Source organism: Onychostruthus taczanowskii, unplaced genomic scaffold (assembly GCF_017590055.1).
Source record: "Onychostruthus taczanowskii isolate IOZ18803 unplaced genomic scaffold, ASM1759005v1 scaffold43, whole genome shotgun sequence".
Taxonomy (NCBI): domain Eukaryota; kingdom Metazoa; phylum Chordata; class Aves; order Passeriformes; family Passeridae; genus Onychostruthus; species Onychostruthus taczanowskii.
Window position 1 is genome coordinate 5,762,274 of NW_024501792.1, and position 21,398 is coordinate 5,783,671.

Sequence of the window (21,398 nt, forward strand, 5' to 3'; positions counted from 1 at the left end):
GGGGAGATTAAAAATAAAAAAAATAAGTGTTGTCTGAAGATCTGTGATCTCTGTCCAAGCCTGAGGGAAGCCATAGGAGATACATCAGAGTGGTCCTCCCGAAGGACAAAAAAAAAAAAAAAAAAAAAAAAAAAAAAAAAAAAAAAAAAAAAAAAGAAAAAAAAAGTTCCTATTGTTTTTTTTAAGGCAGAATTAAGTTCACTATCACCAGTGGTGGGGTCCTGAGTGAGCCTGGGGATGGCACCAAGCTCATGTTCTGCCTTCTCAAACCTGCAGATGCCTCAGTCCTGGGGCTTTACACATCCCATCCTTCTCTCCTGGCCAGGTCAAGGTGCAGGAGGCTCCTTGCTTGGATGACCCACTCCAGAGGGCTCCAAGCTTAAGTGCTGGAACATCTGCCACTTTTACATAGTGAAGAGCTTTGGGATCTTATGGAAGGGAAACAAATCCCCCCTTCATCAATCAGAGCCTTTAAGCAGAAGGAAGCCCCAGCGAGCACTGCTGAGTCCTGTTTGCTTGTCACAGTGGTAGGGAAAAAAACCTCGTGTGAAGTTTACATGCTAAGGGAACTCAAGAAATTAAAAACCCAAAGTGATTGAATTTGTTATGCCTCTTTTCTTCCTGCCCAGAATCCCTTATATGGGAAAGCATAGCCTGAATAAACATGTAATTAGTTTTAAGAGCAAAATCCATCATGAAATGAATCCCAAAGCCATTTGAAGCAAAGTAGAATCATGGAGGCTCAGGGGACAGGAAGGATGACAAGACCTGTGGCTTCAGGATAGGTGAGAAGGGAGGAAGAGGGCAGAGGGTGGCATTGCAGCCAGAGGGGACAGCAAAACCTGCATTATCAAGGCAGCAGCAAAGATGGGAGAGGAGTGTTGGATCCACTTCTGCTTGGTGAAGAAAACCACTCAACTTGGCTTGTGCATGGATCCCAAGGTTGGAAACAGCCGAGAGAAATCACATAATGCCAGAAAGGTTTGGGCTGGAAGGGACTTTAAAGCTCTTCTTGTTCCACCCCATGCCACGGGCAGGGACGCCTTCCCCTACCCAGGCTGCTCCAAGCCTCATCCAGCCTGGCCTGGGACACCCCCAGGGATGGGCAACCACAGCTGCTCTGGGCACCCTGTGCCAGGGCCTCTCCACCCTCACAGGGGAGAATTCCTCCCCAGTATCCCCTCTAGCCCTGCCCTCTGGCAGTGGGAAGCCATTCGCCCTTGTCCAAAGTCCAAGGAAGTGGAAACCCTAGAATGGAGCCTTCCAGGCTGCTTCAGTGCACAAGGGATCAGCTGGGCTCAGGGATGATGTGGAAGGTTCCTTTGTTGAGAATCAGGCTGATGGAGCCAGGGTTTTGCCACTGTCTGGTTCCTTCACTAGAAATGGTTGTTCTGCCTTGGACTGTACCAGAACCAGTCCTGGGGTAAGAACCACATGGGTCCTTCATCCAGCCTGCCACACACTTTGTTTTCCTAGCAGCTGTAAATATGAAACCAGAGCTATTTGTATCTTTGACATTAATTGACTTCTTGAATTAATAACTCTTCTGTGTAACCAGGAACACAATTACTGCTTTGTTGTGCTGATATCCAGCTGGAAGGGATGGTTCCTACCTGGAAACTTGATTGTACTAATTAAGCTGTACGAGCCTAACAGGAGGCAGGTCAGGTAACCTGTCCCCGGAGGTGCCTCCTGTTGTTACCCATGGATGGTTGTGCAGAGCCAGAGTGTGGGTGGTGAGCCTGTGTGTGCATGCTCAGGCCTTCCAGGCAGGAGGGGTGAGTGGCTGATGGATGAGGCGGGACAGGGATGTACCTGGTTACACAAAGCTCTTTTCTCCCAAAGTGTGCTGACAGCCTGCCCCGCTTCCCAGACCCATATTTTGTCTGCTTAGACTAAAAAATCCCAACAGTGATAGGAGGGGTGTTTTCTGATGCAGGAGACTTCACAACTAAAGCCAAGGACCCACGGCAGTGACTCTGCTCAGTGCAGAGCATCTGCTCTCCTGCCCATCAGTCCCTGGATGTGCACTCACAGAATCACAGAATCTCCTGAGCTGGGATGCACCCACAAGGGTCATCCAGTCCAGCCCCTGCCCCTGCCCAGACAATCCCACCCTGCCCATCCCTGGCAGCGCTGCCCAAAGGCTCCTGGAGCTCTGGCAGCCTCGGGGCCGTGCCCATTCCCTGGGGAGCCTGGGCACTGCCCAGCACCCTCTGGGGGAAGAACCTTTTCCTAAAATCCTAAACCTCCCTGGCACAGCTCCAGCTGTTCCTTCAGATCCTTTCCCTGGTCACCAGAGAGAAGAGGGAACCCAGGGAGGCTTGTGGCTGGCAGGGACCCCATGCACTGCCTGTACCCCAGACCTCCCTCAGCAAAAAGTGACACATTTCCTGCTGCTCCAAATCTCCTCAAGCACCTGTGCCCTGCTCTGAGCTCACCTCGTGCAGGGGCACTGCAGACTGCGGCTAGCAGATGTGACCCCACCCACTCAGGGAAAATGTCCCACTCAAGGAGATCCCATCCCCTGTGTCCCCTCACATCTCTGGCACCTGCACCTCTGCTCTGGCCCCTCCCGAGCTCAGCTGGGAGGGAGGGCACAGAGAGGTGGCTGCTTAAAGGTTACACGGAGGTAGTGACAGAGCTGCTTTGTTCAAATCATAAAAGAGTGTGCAAAAAAAGGAGAGGAATTCTCCCATAATAGACTTTTCACGTGGCGTGCACTGCTCATGATGCCCCAAACAGATGGCTCTGCCAGCTCAGTGCCAGGCCTCTTAATCTCCTCCAGGTGCCCATGAATCCCTGACTGAGAAGCTGTAGAATGTGGCAGACACTGGTGAGTGGCCGAAGAGGAGCCTCTCAAGGTGCAACAGCACCATCAAGGCCACAGTGGCACCAGGGAGCCACCAGAGTGGGGACAAGGACCCTGCCACAGCAGGGAGGGGTCTGGCTCCAGCCATGGCATACCAGGCAGCAGAGGCCCTGGGGATGAGCCACAGTGAGCACCAAGCAGGGAGAAATGCGGGAGGAGGAGGAGGAACGACCAGAAACCACAGCCAGAGGTGCTGAGCTCTTTTGGGTCACCTGGAGGGGAAGGCGAGATGCCCTCAGCAGAGGGCTGGACTGAGGTGCCAGGGGTGCCAGGAGTGCCACCTCACCTGTACTGGGTGACAGCAGGGTTGGCCTTGGCAGAGCAGTGGAACTTCACAGTGTTGTCCTCCAGCACCGGCTGCGGCTCCACGGACAGGTTCACCAGGGGTGGGTCTGCAAAGAGAGACAGGCCCATGAGCAACCCAGGACAGCTGAGGCATCCCCTGCCTGCTGCCCGCCAGCTTCTCAGGCTACAAAGAAAAACTTGGCTGTCAGGAAGCCTGGCAAAAGCACTGAGACTCCTTGGTGCTGTGATACCACAGAATCCCAGAATGGCTTGGGTTGGAAGGACCTTAAAGATCACCCAGCTCCACCCCCTACCATGGGCAGGGACACCTTCCACTAGACCAAGTTCAAGTCCTTCCCAGCCTGGTCTTGAACACTTCCAGCTTCTCTGGACAACCTGTGCCAGGGCCTCATCACCCCCACAGGGGAGAATTTCTTTCTGAGATCTCATCTAACCCTGTCCTCTAGCAGTGGGAAGCCATTTTTCAGTTTAAAGCCATGTAAGGTTTGTCAGACAGGTTGATGCCATGAACGCTGCTCTTCTCTTGAGGGGCTTCAGCGAATAAGACAGGAAGAGGAGCCACAGACACCATTTGATGTAACATTTCACTTGGAAAATGTGACTGCTGGCTCTGATTCTCATTTAAGGACATAAACTCGCCTGCTTTGAGACACTCCAGTTTAATATCTCGCTGTATAACAATGATTTTTTGTCTATTCTCTAACTTTAAAGTGGCATTTCTGCTCTTTCATCAGCCTAATCATCTCTGCCAAGGCCTTACTGGTGTCACAGCCTGCTCCAATCTTCCAACTGCTCCTCAGTTTCTCTCCTCCTTTTCACATGAGAAGCATCTAAATGCTTTAGCAGCAAATAAAACTTAGGAAAGAACTGATAAAAGCGAGTAGGAAATGAGTGAAACATTCAGATGCAGAATAGCCAGAGTTTTAATTTTTCGTGATGATTGAGGTCTTCAGATTTTGGTTTTAAGCATGGGATTATTTGAGGGCAAAAAGTAGAAAGAAAAGGCCTTGTGGGGTTTTGTTTTGGTGCTTGAAGAACAAGCTGTCCCATGGCAGAAGGACTTGGGGCTCATCGACCCAGCTGAGGGGCTCTCCTCCCCTTGAGGTGGGAGTCTGCTGCACATATGCAAAAACACATCCTAAACCACGACATGTTACGTGTTCAGCTTTCCCTGCTGCCTCTCTCCTCTTCCAATGTCCTTCCCAGCTGGAAAACAGGGAAAGGCTGTAGGTGACAGGGCAGGGGGGCAGAGAAGCCGCGAGGTACCCCCTGGGCCAGGGCACCTCCCTTGGCCCCAGGTGTGCTGGGGCATCCCGGAGCCCTGGGCTGGGTGTGGGGCCAGCACTGGACACAGGGCTCGAGTTCCCGTGGGGATGCTGTGGAGCCACGGCTCCAGCCAAGGCCAAGGAGTGTCCTTGGTTTTCCAGGGATGGAAGTTTCCCTGCTGGCCTCTCCCTCCAGCACAGTCAGGTCAGTGACCGGCTCAGTGCTTTGCTGGAGGCTGCGGGCTCCAGCTGGGCACACCGGTGTGGGAACTGCCTCCACAGCACGGCCGGGTTATTCCAGCCCTGCGAGGTGCCAGGGCAGCTCGGGGACAGCAGCGGAGGGTCGGAGGTGGCCTCGGCAGTGACCTTGGCCGGGCGGGAGGGGAGAAGGAAAGGCGGAGTCCCGGCAGCGCTCCAGAGCCTCCTTCTTCTCCACCCTGTGGTATTTACCCAGCCGGAGCCTGGCTTTGTTGTGAGCAAAACCACCTGCCTTCCTGATGGGAAATTATGACGAGGAAATTATAGGTATTTTCAATTTACCCTAATTTCATTTTAAAATGTGCAATTCAAATGACAATAAAGATGGGCGCAGTTGGGAATATAAATGAGCTTCCCTGACACAGCAGCCCAGAGATGTATAGCGGGCTCCTAATTCATTCCCAGGCATCCTGACACTTCCCTATTGTTAGACAACAACAGCTAATCACCTTCCTTTGTTAAGTATGAATCACACTTCTCTTTAGTAGCTTCCCCATTGTTTGATGGGTTAGGAGCTGTGCCTACGATTTACAGAGAGGAACCTCTTTGTATTAAAATGAGCCCGTCTCCCTCCTGCACTCAAAATAATAAAAAAAAATAAATTAAAAAGACAAAAAAAAAAAAAAAAAAGCAAAGGAAATGAATTAAAGTCTTTGATCTCGCCTTTCAGAAAGGGGATTGGGCTTTCGAGTATTGTGGGTGCTGCGGATAGCGTGGGTTGCGTGTGCCACTGTGTTTCGGGGCATTTTAAAGGGAAAAAAGACACAAATTGTAACTCATCAGGATGTAATTCCACTCAGTTACAATTATAATTCCTGCCTGGCTTCTTGTAATGAATTTGAATGATGGAATGAGATAGAGCCAGCCCACAGGCGGCAGGAGCAGAGGGTGTGAGTGCTCATGCGGGTGCTGTGTCGCACCAGGACTGGCACTGGGATGGGCACCGGGGTGAGCATCACTCCTCGCAGCCCTGCAGCCTGGGAGGCACCTCGGCAAACCCCTCAGCTCCCACTGCTCCCCCTCAGCACCTCAGGAATGGCCGCAGGCTGAGCTCTGGGGGCGGCAGGTGCTGTGCTGGCACTTGCCCTGCCAGGTGCAGATCCCTCTCCGTGCTCCTCTCCCCTGTGGACAAGCTGTTCCCAACCTCTTCACTGGGGCTAAGGTGCCACTTCAACCCTGGGCTTTCCACTCCCCAGTGGGAAGCACAAAAGGGAATCAAACACTGCAAAACTCCAAGGATAAACACAGCAGGAGACCCTCCAGCACAGCGATGTGCCCCTCATCACCCTCCACTTTCCTTCTCCTCCTCCCACCTCCTGCAAAAACATACAGATGCGGCCAAATCCCTTCTTGCTGTGACAAAAAAAGGTGTAAAAATGAGCAACTGCACATGTGTGTGCAGAGGCTTGGAGCAATGGCTTTGGATAAGCAATAACCCTGCTCCTCCCCATCCCGGCACACTGGGTGTGCATTTCCACGGAGCCACTGGGCTCCTGCAGTATAAATAGTTTATGGCATATCAAACTATTAAACATGATTTTAATCCCACTTGTGATGTTCGACGCATAACTCACAGGAGGCTGACTTTGATGTGGCTGGTGGAACGGAAATCACATTGAACAGATGTTCCAGCTGGAGCCGCTTAGTGTTTCCATTACAGAGCCTGCACTGGGGTTTTTTCAGGCTCTTTCTGCCAACCCCCCTTTTTTATATATATTTGGGAGGGGAGGGTTTTATGACTCAGCTCTTTCATTGCTGCTCTCATGGTCAGGCATGAGAGTGATGGGACCCCAATTTCAATTTTCCATCAACTGAAAGAGGATAATCTCTCCCACCATGTACACACCCTTCCTAGGGATCACCTCCATCCTGGTGTTTCTCTGCTGCCTGTAAGCATTGCTGATGTTCTTTTGAGTTGCAGAAGAAAATGAAAGAAAGCACTAGGAGTGATTTACCAGGCTCTTCTTCCTGGGAAGGGTTATTTTTGGTTCCCTGGGATTTTTTTGCAAGGCCACCTCTCAAACCACGCAGCTGGGTGATGTTTGCTATGGTGTGAGTTCAACCTGCACTGCTGGAGGTGGAGAGTGCAGGGTCCAGGGGGATGCTGCAGCTCATGCCAGGCTGGGAAGAGCTCCCCAGCCAGGGGAGCTGCTGCCTGCTTTTCATTATTCCTCCAGAAACCACTTCTTTCTCTCCCTGAGTGCTGCTTCTCTGCTAGATATTGGAAGAAGACCCACAAGCAGGACTTCCCAGAATAATTCCTTAGGGAAAAATAAGTGGTCCAGATATTTTTTGCTTAGGAAAAGCACCTTTAGCTCTTTGCAAAGTGAAAGCAGCTGGTTGTCTACAAGGCTGGGAGTGAGACCTCATGAGCTAAAGCAAGGTTAAAAGTTGCACTTGATGATCTTAGAGGTCTTTTCCAACATTAACGATTCCACGATTCTATTACTGGATGCTGTTAGAGCAGGCTTTTGCATCCAGGTCAAAATCCATCCCACCTCAGCTTGGTTAATCCATCTTACTATTTTTCTATCCCATCACCCATCCAGCTTCGGAAAATTGATATCCTCATTAGCTACCATTAAGAACAACATACTTTTAATAGCTGGGTAGAATATTACTGTTATTATATTCACAGCATGGAGAATTTTAATAGCTCAGAGTGGAAATTGGTGTTCTTTATTGGGTTTTTCTCTTTCCCAAGCAGATTCCATGTGGCTCGGGGATTCAGCTCACGTCTCCAGCCCACACTGTACTGCCCTGGTGTAATGATGTCTCCGCTCCACGTTGTTTGTGTGAGTGTGTCTCCAGCTATTGTAGCTGTTTGCTGGCTGTGAAATAACCCAAGCTATTATCTCATTTTATCTGCCCAGTTCTGTCAGGACATGCAGCCAGCAACCCAAGAGCCTGGTAATCTTCCGGCAGCAAAAGCTGGAAGTCTTAAATGGTGAATTTTCTGCTGTGCTTGAGTTTGTTCAGTTGAGTTTGCCAGTTTTAATTGGTCTCTGGAAAGCAGCTGGCATGCTAATATTGAACATCCTGCTTTTGCAAGTCGTGGGTAAATACAGCTGCAGGAACTGGGTGTGTGAATGGAGCGTGGCTGGAAGGGGTTAGGAGGAACCCAAGAGCAATGGCTGCTGCAGAGGAGGAGGGAAGAGGCCTGTGAAAAGTGAATTTTGGAAGAAGGCAGATTTTGCTCTGTGGATTTACAGTAAAGGGTGAATGGTACAGCCCTGTCCCCTGAGGTGGTGACTGGCTCTGGCTTTGTGTCATGGGAGGGGCACTGTCCTGATCAGGTGTCTCACAAAAAACATATCACTGAACTGCCCGTAAGTCTGGAAACACACAATTCTGCACCAGAAATCCTAACGGGAATTATCTCTGCTACTGGCCATGACCAGAGATGTTGCTTGCTCACTCAAACCCTCTGGGATCCCTCCCTGCTCCAAAGACCCCCGAGGGCCTGGATGAGGGCACAGCTGGGCCACCCAGAGCATGGCAGCTGGTACTGCTTTGCTCAGATCCATGGACATACAGGAAGCAGGATATCTCTGTAGTGTGGGTGTTCCTCAGGGAGCTCAGGGGTCATGAAATCTCCTGGCTGTGACTTCACTCTTGATACATCAGTAAATCCCAGTAAGGAGAACCCCCCCATGCTGCTCCTGCCTGGAGTCAGAGCGCTGCGGGCAGCCCTGGCTGGAGAGGGCAGACAGGACCGGGTGTCCCAGCAGCCAGGGTGGCTCAGGCAGCTGTGTACTCACGCTGGATGTCAATGGTGACAGAGGTCTCCTTCCCGCTGGGAATGGCTTTGTTGGTGGCACGGCACACGATGCTCTCCCCGTTCTCGATGTCGGACGGGGCGATGAACAGGGTGCTCATGATGCTCTCCCTCTTGCCATCACGGAGGAGTGTCTGCCAGGGGGAAACAGGGATGAGGAAAGTGCTGGAAATGAATTTGTAGAAAACTCTCAAAGCCTGACAGAAGGCTCACACAGTGTGCATCTGTATGTAAACCTTGAGATAAGCCATGCTGACTTAGAAATGCCATGGAACAGGACAGACATTGTTGAGAGAGAAATGGAACTAGAAACAAGTTTTAAAGGTTGCCTTACAAATAAGGCTGGATACTTTGGAGAAATAGAGCTATGAAAGATGCATTGTAGTAGGACCCACAAGGGGTAATTTTAGATGACTGGCTTTAAGGCATGGTGTGGCAAATTTGATAGGCCAAGAAAAACTTATCGTGTATTCTAATTAGGAGATGGCTTCGGATTGTGATGGCATAAATTATAATATCTGTAGTATTTCACCCTCCACATGAGTTCTGGCTCTGGCAGGGTTGTTTTGTATTACTGCATTTTTATTTTATTTTTATTTTCTTCCCTAATAAAGAACTGTTATTCCTATTCCCATATCTTTGCCTAAGAGCCCCTTCATTTCAAAATTATAACAATGTGGAGGGAGGGGTTTGCATTTTCCATTTCAGGGGAGGCTCCTGCCTTCCTTAGCAGACACCTGGCTGTTCAAACCAAGACAGGTGGTTACCAGCTCTGCCTGCTCAGCCTTGGCACCGTGCTTCTTCCCTGGATTTATCTGACTTCAGTGTGGTGCCCTGCTGTGCCTCTTTTGGGAGCACAGGAGCCTGGGAGTGCTTCCTTACCATCCCCTAATCCTCCTGCATGTTCTTACAGGAGGTCACGTCACCCTGTAACCCTGACTTTGATAAGCTGAGCCCTCGGAGCTCTCAAGATGTTGTGTGGTTTTCAGTCTTTTAATCATTCTCCAACCTCTGACCTCTCTCTGGTTTATCCACAGTGGATTTTGGACCCTGCCAGGCAGTTTTTCCTTCTAAGTCTGTATCCTTCAAGTTTGTTCCTCACAGTGTAAGACAGGACTTTACTGGGAGATACACAGATGTCAGCAGGATGTGTGCATGTGGCACTTGGGGATGTGGTTTAGAGGTGGCCTTGGCAGTGCTGGGGGAGTGGCTGGACTTGATTTTGGAGGGCTTTTCTGACCTAAATGATTCTTTGATTCCAAGACTAATGCTTTCCCTGGGTCATCATGGCACAGCCTTCATGCACACAGGTTTGTGCCTCTCAAGCACATGAGACAAGGGATTGTGCTGAGAAATTGTCACCACTATTAGCCCAGAATCCCAGAGTCATGAGGGTTGGAAAAGCCCTCTGAGATCGAGTCCATCCATTTACCCAGCACTGACAGCACTGACCCACTAAACCACGTCCCTCTCCACCACATCCACAGGTTTTTGGAACACTTCCAGGGATGGGGAATCCACCACCATGCTGAGAGCCCGTTCCAATGGCTAAATACGTTTTCAGTAAAGAAATTTTCTCAATATCCCATCTAAACATCCCCTGGCACAATTTGAGTCCATTTCCTCTCCTCCTGTCCCTGCTCCCCTGGGAGCTGAGCCTGACTCCTCCCCTGGCTCCCTCCCCTCTCAGGGAGTTGTGGAGAGCAAGAAGATTCCCCTGAGCCTCTTCTTCTCCAGGCTGAGCCCCCACAGCTCCCTCAGACACTCCTGGTCCTCCAGCCCCTTCCCCAGCTCCCTTCCCACCTCTGGACACAAATGCAGGATGCTGCCCTGTCCTTGCTTTACTGTCACCCTCTGTACTCTTCCCTTGGGGAGCAAGACCCCACTTTTGGTGCTGGGGTTGAGGTGAACCCTAAGTCTGTGCAGAATTTTCCCTATTTGAGGTTAACCTCCAAATCCTGCAGGATCTTGTAATGTTCCCTGTCTCCTTCAGTAGGGCTCAGGGGGATTTCAATCAGCTGTGGCTGTTCTGTGCTGCCTGGCTGGGATTGCAGGGGGCTGCACATGGATCATTTAGTGGACTGGAAATTCAGAGTAACAAAGAAATTATCACTCAGTGTGAATGGTTTCAGGCAGTCAGTAACCCAAACAGGACTTCTTTTTTGGTTGGCTAGAATATCTGGATCAAAGGAAAGCTGGGTTGGGTCTCAGTTCTCTTGAAAAAGCAGAAAGAGGCAAATTGATGAACTATTTTAAATGGAGCTTCAAAAGGGAAATGTTTCTAAGACCCCAAAAATCCAAACTTCCCACTCAAAAAATGTCTAAAATTGTCTGCTAGTTTTCTAAAGGCTGACTTTCTTTTTTAATGTGGAAGGGTCTCATGGAAACCTTCAGGAAGTCAGGAAAAAATGAGGTTCAACTTCAGAAACAGAGGTTTCTGGACTCCAGGAGGAGGGAAGGATGCCTCCCCCCATGCAGAACAGGGGTCCCCTCCCAGCCCATTCCTGCCAACTGCTTAAAATGCCATGGAGATCTCTGTGCTGTAGGAGATGGATCTGCAGCCTGGAAAACTGTGCTTTGGAAGGGTGTTTTGTCAGAAATATTTTAAAGATGGGCATTCCTCCTTCTCTGCTCCCCACTGCTTGTGGGTCTGCAAGGGAGAGGGCTCAAAATTTGACACCCCTGGAAGGGAAATCTGGGGGCGAGGGGGATAAGCTGTGAACAACTGCACATCAACAGCCTGGATTTTAATTAATTCCACTCCGTTTGAGAGAGGGAGAGCGAGAGAGGGGTCAGTTCTCCCTGGCTCTAATTAGTGCTGCCTCTCTCACGGCAGGCAGGGAGATGGGGCACGTTCCCCCTGCTCACCCCTGGCTGCAGGGAAGCAGCTCAGCTCCAGCAAGGAGGAGGAGGAGAGGGAGGAGGCATGGAGGGTGTTCTGCCTCCTCTGCTCTCCCCAGCAAATCAGGATATTGCTGGAATGAGGCTGGATGGATGCTGCACAGTGGCAGCAGAGGATGAAATGTTTATTAAAGATCTTTGGGAGCTTGAGCAATGGCTCTGACTGCCCACTTTGAAGTTTTGGCTGCAAACTGACCCATTTTAGGTTTCAAATTTTGCTGTTTAGAAAATTTCATTAAAACTGTCAAGTGTTACTGAATCTTTCACACTCACCAGCCATCAGGAGCCCATAAACAGGAGAACATTTGGGGTCCCATTCCCAGTGTGCTGCTGATTGCTCTTTGGTTATTTCCTTCATGACCCAATAAAGATTTTCTGTCTAAATTAAAAAATGCCAAGAACCATGACAATTTTTCTTGGAAAACTGCAGTTAGAGGAGGGGACAGATCTCACTGCAACCACCCCTTTGATTCAGAGCTCCTGCTGCAGAGCCAGAACCAGGGCTGGGTCAGTGCTGCTGTACACAACATTGACACCACATCCAGGTGGGATTAACAGGGGAGAAGTGGCCACACCAGGTGATGACAAGCTGTGAGAAGGTACAAAAAGCCAAATTCAGAGCAGAGCCCATTTTGGTGACAGTATGTGGCTTCTCACTTGCATCCTGCTGACTGTTTCCTCCCAGGCTCCCCAGTGGGAAGGGATGCAGGGTGAGAGTCTGAGCTCTGTAGAGGGTGCTGCCTCAAATATTTTGGGGTTGTGTGAAGTGCCAGGCCTGGTAGCCCTTTCATGAGCACAGGCCTTGTCCCAGCCCCATCCTGCCTCACCTTGGAATAGGTGGCTCCATTGATGACTTCTCCCCTCCTCATCCAGATGATGGAGGCTGCTGGCTTGGCGTTATCTGCGTGGCAGGTCAGGTTCAGGGGGTCTCCTGCTCTCAGGCTGATGATGGGCCCCCCCAAAATGACAGGGTCATCTGGAGGAACTGCAACGAAACAGCACAGAGCAGACAATGTCATTAGAAGCATGAACCCCACCTTCCTGGAGTCATCTGTGGGGGCTGAGCTGCCAGGGCTGGCCTGTGACCTCTCGGACTCTGCAGATGGTTTGGGATGGCCATGGCAGTGCTACCTCCTGTCCCCAGGTGAGAGCCACCTGCCTTCTGCTGCTCTGTGCCCCAGATTTGACCTCCAGCAGCAGCAGCCTCTGAGGGGCCTTGGGCCAGGTGGCTGCAAGCTTTGCAGGAATATGAGGGATCAGGTCTGTGGCAGATAAATCCACTGAGGGCTACTAAATCCTCAAAGCCCTGGATGTCCCTGAGCTGCAAACTCTGGGAGGATGGTGAATATTGAAAGCAATATCCCTGCTTGAAATATGCCTGTTTCCTGTGTCTGCTCCTCTCTTCCTCCCTGGGGTCTGTGACTGGCTGCTGCTGGACACAGGTACAGGGCTTGGAGAGGATGGGTGTGACCCTGGCTCTGGCTGCAAAGGGGGAGGGAGGTGAGGCTGCTTTGGGGTTGAAGGGCAGGGGAAGTTGGATTTGGACCTGCAGGACTGAGGGTGGAATAACCTCTGGGCATCAGGAGTGTCACCTCCAGGTGCCTGCCTGCCTTTGAGGAGGGCTTCCTTGGCAGCCCTCTGTCCCAGAGGGACCACGGAGGAATGGGGACACTCCCTGCTCTCTTTGATGTCCCTCTCACTCCCACAAGCAGGTTGTGGTCACCTCCTGCCACAGAGAGGCTTCTCAGCACCTCCCTCTGGGAATGCAGATCTAGACGGGGGAACAGAGACATTTAAGACCTCAGTGTTCCTTTGAAGGCACCTGAGAGCCCATGGGAGGCTGCAGCTCCAGGCTCTGCTGGTATCTCACAGCCCTGGGCATCTCTGCTGGAAATGAAACCAGAGACAGGGACAGGTGGAAACAGCGAAGCACAGGAGGGACACCTGAGTGTGGTCTTCTCTTTTGGGACCAGCTCTTGAACCTGGCACCCCAGAATGCTAAGAGATGGGAAATCCAGCTGGAGAAGGGGGCTGCTCTTTAATCCGAAGGGAGGAGCTGTTATCTCTGCTACCCTGAGGGTCTGCTCCATCCAGGATCTGTGCTGGAAATGGAGCTTTGTCCAGCTCCTCATGGAATCAGGGCATTGGAAAAGACATTTAAGATCAAGTCCAACCATTTCCCCATCACTGCCAAGCCCACCACTAAACCATGTCCCCAAGTGCCACATCCACATGGCTTTTAAATCCCCTCAGGGATGAGGACTCCAGCCTGTTCCAGAGGTGAACCAGGAAAAGTTTGGCCTTACTGACCACTGGTGGGTGTTTCAAGAGATCAAGAGATAAAAAGTTCCTGACTAAGTAAAACATATGCAGTTTCATTTCTGCTCTGTGAGAGACCCGAGCTCAGCCCTCCTCTCCCTGGCTCTTTAACAGCATCCCCAATCCCATGGGCGCCTCACGTAATTCCAGGGAAAAGCAGGGAACCTCCTTGTTGCTGAAAGCTGCTGGCAACTCCCTCCCTGAGAGCCCTTCCAGCCCAAAGCACTGCCCAAAGGCACTGAGCTCTTCCCAACCATCACCCTTGGGAAAACAAATGCTGCACTTGCCACAGACAGATGTGTTGGGGCACATCTGTCCTGGGGCCCGTGTGGGGCTGGGAGACCAGCAGGAATGTGAAGGACATGTGAAAGGCATTCTCAAGAAATGGGAAATTGCTCCTTCACACCCTGCTCAGAAGTGGGTGGCAGAACCCTCCAACTCTCATCATCTCCAGAGGGGGTGCAGTTGGGTGAAATCCAACGATTTTCTGCCAAAGTGGAGCTGGTTTTGTTCCAAGTCAGTGCTGCTCCCCCTCAGAACCAAAGCTGGCCTAAGCCCCCTCTGAAATCCCCAAGCCTGGCTTTGCTCCTGAGCTGCCCCAGCGTTGTGGTTGGCTGAGGAGGATCTAAAATCTCCAGTGCCGGGCTGGGGTGGGAACTGGGAAGGGATTATGGTCCCTGACAATCCAGAGGCGACTGCCTGCCCCAGGCCGGGATTTGCAGATGTGCTGCGGGCACACCCTGCTGCGCACACGCGGCTGCCAAGTGCTTGGAGTAATGGGATTTTTCAGCTCAGTGGGTGGAACCCAAGGACCGGGGAAAAAGCTTTCTACACGGATTTTTTTTTTTTTTTTTTTTTTCCTCAGGCTAAAAGAGTGGAACAAGAAAGTGAAAATCTGTGGTTTGGGTTAGTTGGAACGGCTGTCACTGAGATGTGAAAATGGGAACAATTTTGCTCTATTCTGATGTTATTTAACTATAAAGGAAGTATGAATTTTAATTTTTAAGACTTATTTATTTTATTTCACTGGATGAGTTTATGCTGTTTAAAACAAAATCTGGCATTTTTCAGTAGTTTTTTCTCCCCTCACTGAATCCATTAATTGAATTTGACCTCTGCTTGTAAAAAATACTGAAAATTCATCTTGTAGAGTGGGAAAAAAAACAACCCAAAAATCTTTCTCTGAAGACCATCTTGGAATTTAATGAAGGAATTTTTATGGTGGGATGCTTGACATTCCTGACTTTTTTCTCTGGTATTCCTGCAGCAACATCTCCCCTGCAAAGCAATCTAGCGTGTCCATTAGGGGATATTATGGGACAGGGGAGAACATAATGCAAACAAACATAGAATCACTTGTCTGGCCTGTGCCAGAAATCCTCAGTTTTTAGTTTTGCTCCTGTTTCTCCCTATGGGATCAGCAGCCAGCCTTCAGGAGCTGCTTATGGCAATGAGGAGAGGATGGGTTCTGGCTATCTCTTCCCAAGTAAATGGCTTTCATCACCCAGTCCTCCAGGTAGCTGTGAATTATTGATGTCTCCCGGCTCCCTAACAGGGAATTTGCTTGGGGTGGAGGGTTGATGAAGAGGAATCAGTGATGTCTTTCTAACTTCTGCAATATGAAGGATGGAGGTATTCTTTCCCCACCCCAACTCCAGCCTGGAGAGGAGGCAGAGGAGGAGGAGGAGGAGAAGAATGAAAAGATGAAAAGGGGAGAAGAAGAAAGGAGGGAAAGCAAGAAGCCATGATCCATTATTCATCCACTGTGCTCCCAGGATTGGTTGTTATTATGAGGCACCACTACAGAATCTGGTCTCCTAATTTTTAATCACGTAGCTATGGAAGCACTAGCCTTCCTGATTAAACCAGGGATATAAATAGGAAGAGTTGTTTGGGGTTGCAGGGGGGGTTATTCCTGATAGCAAAGCAAATGAAGTTAACCCGCTCATGCCCAGGAAGATTGAAATGATGGAGAAGGGACCCAGGACAGCTCAAGCCCACAGGAGCAGAAAGCTGGATGGAAAGGACCTCAAGGCACACCAGGAGAGGTGTAGTTGGGATATTAGGGAAAAATCCTTTACTGAAAGGATGGTCAGGTGGGAACAGGCTGCCCAAGGCAGTGCTGGAGGCCCCATCCCTGGATGTGGCACTTGGGGACGTGGTTAATGGTGAACATGGTGGCAGTGCTGAGGGGACTCGATGGGCTTACAGGGCTTTTCCAACCTGAATGATTCCATGTCCCCATAAATTGTCCCCAAATGGACATGAGAGTGAGACCTTCTGGGGTGGAGGTGAATCACCCTAGCAGAAGGTCTCCTGTTCCTCACATTGCCCTAAAGACCTCAGCTGGACACTTGTCTCTCTCTTCAGTGCAGAAAAAACTTTCCAAAGAAATGCTGACAAACTTTTCCCTGCCAAACCTCTCATTTTCTGTCAAAATACAGGATTTGCTGAATATTTTTAAACCAGTCTTGGACAGGCTTCAATCTATTCTCCATAGCTCTGGGCTGCCTGGATGAGAGGGGACAGCCTGGGCTCTCTGCCCTATGGAAAAGTGCACTTACAGCACATCATCACAAAGAAACACAACTAAATGACGGTGCTCTTGGTGCATTCATCAGCTTTTAAAATTACTTGTTAGAGGCTTTCCTGCACACTGTCCTACCCTGCACAACTTGGTTAATTAGTGACCCCCACAGAATTCTTCTGCTGGGCTGAGACCCCAGGCTAACGCTGCCTTTAGGAATGACCTGGATGTCTTTAAATGCTCCCAGCAGCTGGACAAGGATGTGGCAAGCAAACAGAGCCTCAGTCATTAGCAATAGCTGCTGAGATAACAGGATCCTCCAGCAGCCAGGTGCTGGAAGTGCAGGAAGCAAAAAGCCCTGCAGCCAGCAGTATATTTTCCCTAATTAAGGCTGCTTTGCTGTGTTGTTGTGCCTAGTACCTTACTGCTGCTGGGTTTGTGTAGCCACCTCCTCTTCTTGGGGCCAAGCTCTCCTTCAGTGTTAAGTGATTCAACCCCAACACCTTCTGGTGGCAAGGGTCACCCAGCTGCTGGGCTGGAGAGGCAGACACAGCAGCCCCTGAGGGCTGCCCTGAGCCAAATATCTGCCAGGAGTGTTCAGCCGGTGTTAGACTCAGCACAAGAGTCCCAGTGGAATGAGATCCCTTGGATAAGGCCTTGCTGATGCGTTGCTCATCTTCATGGCTCCCCTTCCCCAGGGGCTCTAGGCCCAGCTCATGTGGGAGTTAAACAAATAACAGTGACCAGAGGAAGCTCCTGGTGATCACCATGTGCCATGAACCACTGGAAGGATCTTCCTGGCCCCAAAGCTGAGAGAACAAGTGTAAATAATTTAGACTTGTTTATCCTGGAGAGGAAAAGGTTCTGGGGAGACCTGAGAGCCATTTCCAGGGTCTGAAGGGGCTCCAGGAGAGCAGGAGAGGAATTTGGGACAAGGAGTGGAGGGACAGGACACAGGGAATGGCTCCCACTGCCAGAGGACAGGGATGGATGGGATATTGGGAATTAGGAATTGTTCCCTGTGAGGGTGGGCAGGCCCTGGTACAGGGGGCCCAGAGCAGCTGTGGCTGCCCCTGGATCCCTGGCAGTGCCCAAGGCCAGGCTGGGCAGGGCTTGGAGCAGCCTGGGACAGTGGAAAGTGTCCCTGCCATGGCAGGGGGTGGCACTGGATGGGCTTTAGAGTCCCTTCCAAACCTATTCTGTGATTCTGTGATGAATCAAGAGTATCCCCAGCCTCCCCAGTGGGGACAGCTGCCTCCCAGTGAGCACTCAGTGAGAACACAAGGCCCTGTGGGGATGAAAAAGCCAGGCTGAGCGCAGGTCCCTTTGCTGCTGTGTTGTGTCCCTGCAGGAAGGGAAGCCCCAGAGATCCAGCTGGCTCAGCTGAGCCCCTCGTGCAGCGAGGGGGGATGTGGGAGCTTTGCTCTGCTCTGCCAAGTGTTTGTGCATTCTGACATGGCCTTGCAGCTTGTCAGGGAAGCATGTTCAGCTCTTGTAGACAAGCCAGGCTTATGAGGCATCACAGAGCAGTTGCTGGGCCTGACCGGATTTGGCGCTGCCCTGACCTGCAAGAGCCGCTTGCCCTTGGGGAGGGTTTGGAATACAAAGCCTGCAAACAGAGTTTGCCTTTGCAAATCCCATCTCTGCTCCATGCTGGGGCTTTGGGAGTGCAGGTTTGCTGGCAGGCAAGGCACTGGTGAAAGATGCACGATTCAACCTGCAGCCTCTGGAAAATCCTTCCCTGGAAGACTGTGATCCTCTGATCTAGTGGAAGGTGTCTCTGCCTGTGGCAGGAGGGTTGGACCAGACAGCCCTCCAACCCCAAAAATTCTGTCTCTATTAATCTGTCCTGGTCCAAAAGGTGGTCAATGTATCAAGGCTTTGGAGCTGTGACTTTGGCAGTAAGTTCTTGCTAATGATATTCAGCAGAATGAAGAGTTAATTGGCTGTGGTATCATTTCTGTGCATCATTTGGGATCAGACCATCCTCTTCTCTGCTTGAGAGCTGCAGGGAGCTGCCTTCTCTTCCCAGACAGTATCTGCTTTCCCCACCAGCCTTGGGGGCATTTTGGAGCTTTAGTGGTGTTGCTCTGCACGATGCTTTTGAGATTCTGGGGTGTTTTGGCCACACTCATGGATGCAGAACTCCCTGGAGCTGATCAAAGGAAAAGAGCAGCTCCCCTGCCAGGAGAAATCGGCAGAGGTTGGGCTGTTTAATTGGCAAAATGAAGGCTGGGAGGCTTCACTGGCATGAGTTACAGTGAAAGAACCAGAAGTAGGTTAGGAGAAGACAAAGGAAAAAGCAGGAAAATTTGGGTGCTGGGGGAGAAAGAAGGTTCTCTGTACCATCAAATGTCTAGGAAAGCTTTCCAGGGGGAGGAAAAGGGGCTAGAACACAAAACTGCTTTTAGGATGAAGCTTGCTACATGGGATAAGAGAATCCCCTTACAGGGATTGTGTTTCTGGCAGAGTTTTCCAGCAGACTGCTCAGGGTCTCGCTGTATTATCAACCCTGAAGGCTGCAAATTGTGAGGGCCTAAACCACTGCAGAGCAGCTTACAGCTCCAGGAGCGTTTAGCTTTCCATTTATCAGGCCTTTACACATTTAGGATTCAGATTTCCAGCAGTTCTTCAGAGCTAGGAAGGATATAAACAGACTCTTAGGTTTTGTCCAACACTTGAAAGGCAGGGATTTTGCTGTCTGAGCATTGCCATGGGCTGGGCTTCTCAGGGCAGCACCAAGTGGGGACTTGGGGCAGGACTGTGGGGCTCAGTGACCGAAGATCTGCAGGAAACCTAGCCCTGGATGCTGACTGCATCCTCCCCATCACTGTGCTCATCTGTTCTACCTCTCCCCTTCCTGATGCAATTAGGATTTCAATCCTTTTGCTTTGGCAGGTAAAGAAAAACAAAACACACAGAGCAAGTGGTCAGAGTTTAAATGGGGTCAGCACAGGGCTCAGAGTCCTTCCTGACTCCAGAGCGGAATATTCCCCCTTCAAGTATGACTGAGCAGATCTTCCTTGGCATCCTACATCTGAAACCTGGAGACCAATCTTGTCTGCAGCTGCTCAGCAGGAGGAGGCTCCACTCTTATCCTTATCTCCCTATGCTGGGCTCACCCCCAGCAGTGTGGGCAGCAGGATGGGTGAGGGGATCCTGCCCTTCTGCTCTGCCCTTGTGAGCCCCATCCACAGAGCTGAGTCCAGCTCTGGAGTCCTCAGCACAGGGAGGACCTGGAGCTGCTGGGGTGAGACCTTGGAGATGCTCCAGGGCTGGAGCCCCTCTGCTCTGGAGCCAGGCTGGGAGAGCTGGGGGTGCTCACCTGGAGAGGAGAAGGCTCCAGGGAGAGCTCAGAGCCCCTCAGGGCCTGAAGGGGCTCCAGGAGAGCTGGAGAGGGACTGGGGACAAGGGGTGGAGGGACAGGACACAGGGAATGGCTTCTACTGCCAGAGGGCAGGGATGGATGGGATATTGGGAATTAGGAATTGTTCCCTGTGAGGGTGGGCAGGCTCTGGCACAGGGTGCCCAGAGCAGCTGTGGCTGCCCCTGGATCCCTGGCAGTGCCCAAGGCCAGGCTGGGCACGGCTTGGAACAGTCTGGGACAGTGGAAGATGTCCCTGCCATGGCAGGGGTGGAACTGGATGAGCTTTAAGTTCCCTTCCAATCGAAACCATTCCATGCCTCTGTGATTGTTTAAACAATCCCTGGAGCTGTCTGCACCTTCCCTACATGACAGGCTGAAAACAGCCCAGCCTGTGCTGTCCACGGCCAATTTACAGAGGCCACACTACTCTGGGATGAGCTCTGGCATTGTTTCCAAGCATCCAGCCCCCTCTGTGTGCTGCCAGCCCCTGGCCCTGCTGAGATTGGCATGGCATGGATGGCTGGTGCTTTGTGGGTGCCTTCCTGCATCCATCCCATGCCAAGCCCTGGCAGGGTCACCCACCCTGGGCTGGGTGGCAGTAGGATGGGATTCTTGCTCCGTGCAATACAGAGCTGTCCCCTAGTCCTTGCTCGGTCAGGGGTGGATGGGAAAAGGAGGATGTCGTGTCTACAGGTTCCCTGTTGTCCCTGCTGTGTCCTGGCACATCTTTCCCAGGTTCATTCCTCCCTCCTGCCCACAGAAACTGAGCCTGGAGAGCCTGAAAAATGCTGGGCAGCTCCTGATGCTCCAGAACTGCTGCCAGGAGAGGGAAAGGAAAGAGATGCAGGGAAACAGCACAGCCTGGGGAAAACACACTAAAAAATAAATCAAAAGAAACAAGGGGAGCCAGGGAGAAAAATAGTGATGAAAGTTTAAATAGTGCATCTCTCTCTCGGTCCTATTTGTCTTGTGGCACTTCAGTGTGTGTGTGTAAGCAGGAGGGGCCGGGGGGCTGCCAGGAATGCTGCCTCCTCTCCATCCCAAGCACCCACCTGTGTCCCTGCTTCCCCAGCTGAGCCTCATTCATGGACCCTCCTCACATTAAGGAGCTCATGAGAAACAAACCATTAATATTTCCTGAAATTCTCCCCCCCCTTTTTTTCCCCCTATTTTCTCCTGATGATTTGTCTCTTTTTTCATCCAGCCACTGAAAGTCTCACATGTTCCACATTTCTAGGGTCAGCAGCATGGATTTCTCCAGTGGAACAGTGTCTTGCTGGAGAATGCAGATGCCTAAAATTCAGAAATGATTCCTAGAGATGGTTTCATCTCACTGCAGCAAAGCACAGCTCTGCTTTCCCACTCACTGCCCAGGAGGGGCTGATTTTCCTCCATCTAAGCTCTCTCCAGGTCATTTTGAGGAATATCACTGGAATACTCTGCTTTTTCATGCTGAGGAGGGGTTTGCTCCCAGATTCTTGGCTAGAGAGTGTTTTAAATATTCAGTTTTCACAATGGATTGGAATTAAAGCAAATGTCAAAGTTCTGAAATCCTTTGTGAGAGCTGGCTCTGGGCAGGATCCATTTTGGAGAGCACACAAGCAGATCTGACATGGGATAAGTGAGCATTTGTATTCCAGTGAAAAGCCTTCTATGCAAGGAGAAAGAAGTTTTGGCAGCCCCTTTCCACACTTCAACAAAGATCCAGATGCAGTGCAGGCAGGTAGCTGGCCAGGTATGGATTGTTCACGTGGAATGTTCACTCTGCAAAGAGTAAAAAACTTAACATTTTCTCTCCCAGCTGA

The 21,398-nt window shown here is 50.9% G+C and overlaps 1 protein-coding gene across 1 annotated transcript in view; it reads right to left on the reverse strand.

The window, feature by feature from the left end:
- The window catches only part of KIRREL3 (kirre like nephrin family adhesion molecule 3), a 135,070-nt gene that overhangs the window by 45,239 nt on the left and 68,433 nt on the right, over window positions 1-21,398 (reverse strand). Inside the window, exons 5-7 of the mRNA XM_041413746.1 lie at window positions 12,208-12,365; window positions 8,463-8,613; window positions 3,159-3,264 (exon numbers count right to left, since the gene is read on the reverse strand). Of these exons, the coding sequence (XP_041269680.1) occupies window positions 3,159-3,264; window positions 8,463-8,613; window positions 12,208-12,365 (415 nt within the window). The remainder of the gene's footprint in view (window positions 1-3,158; window positions 3,265-8,462; window positions 8,614-12,207; window positions 12,366-21,398) is intronic.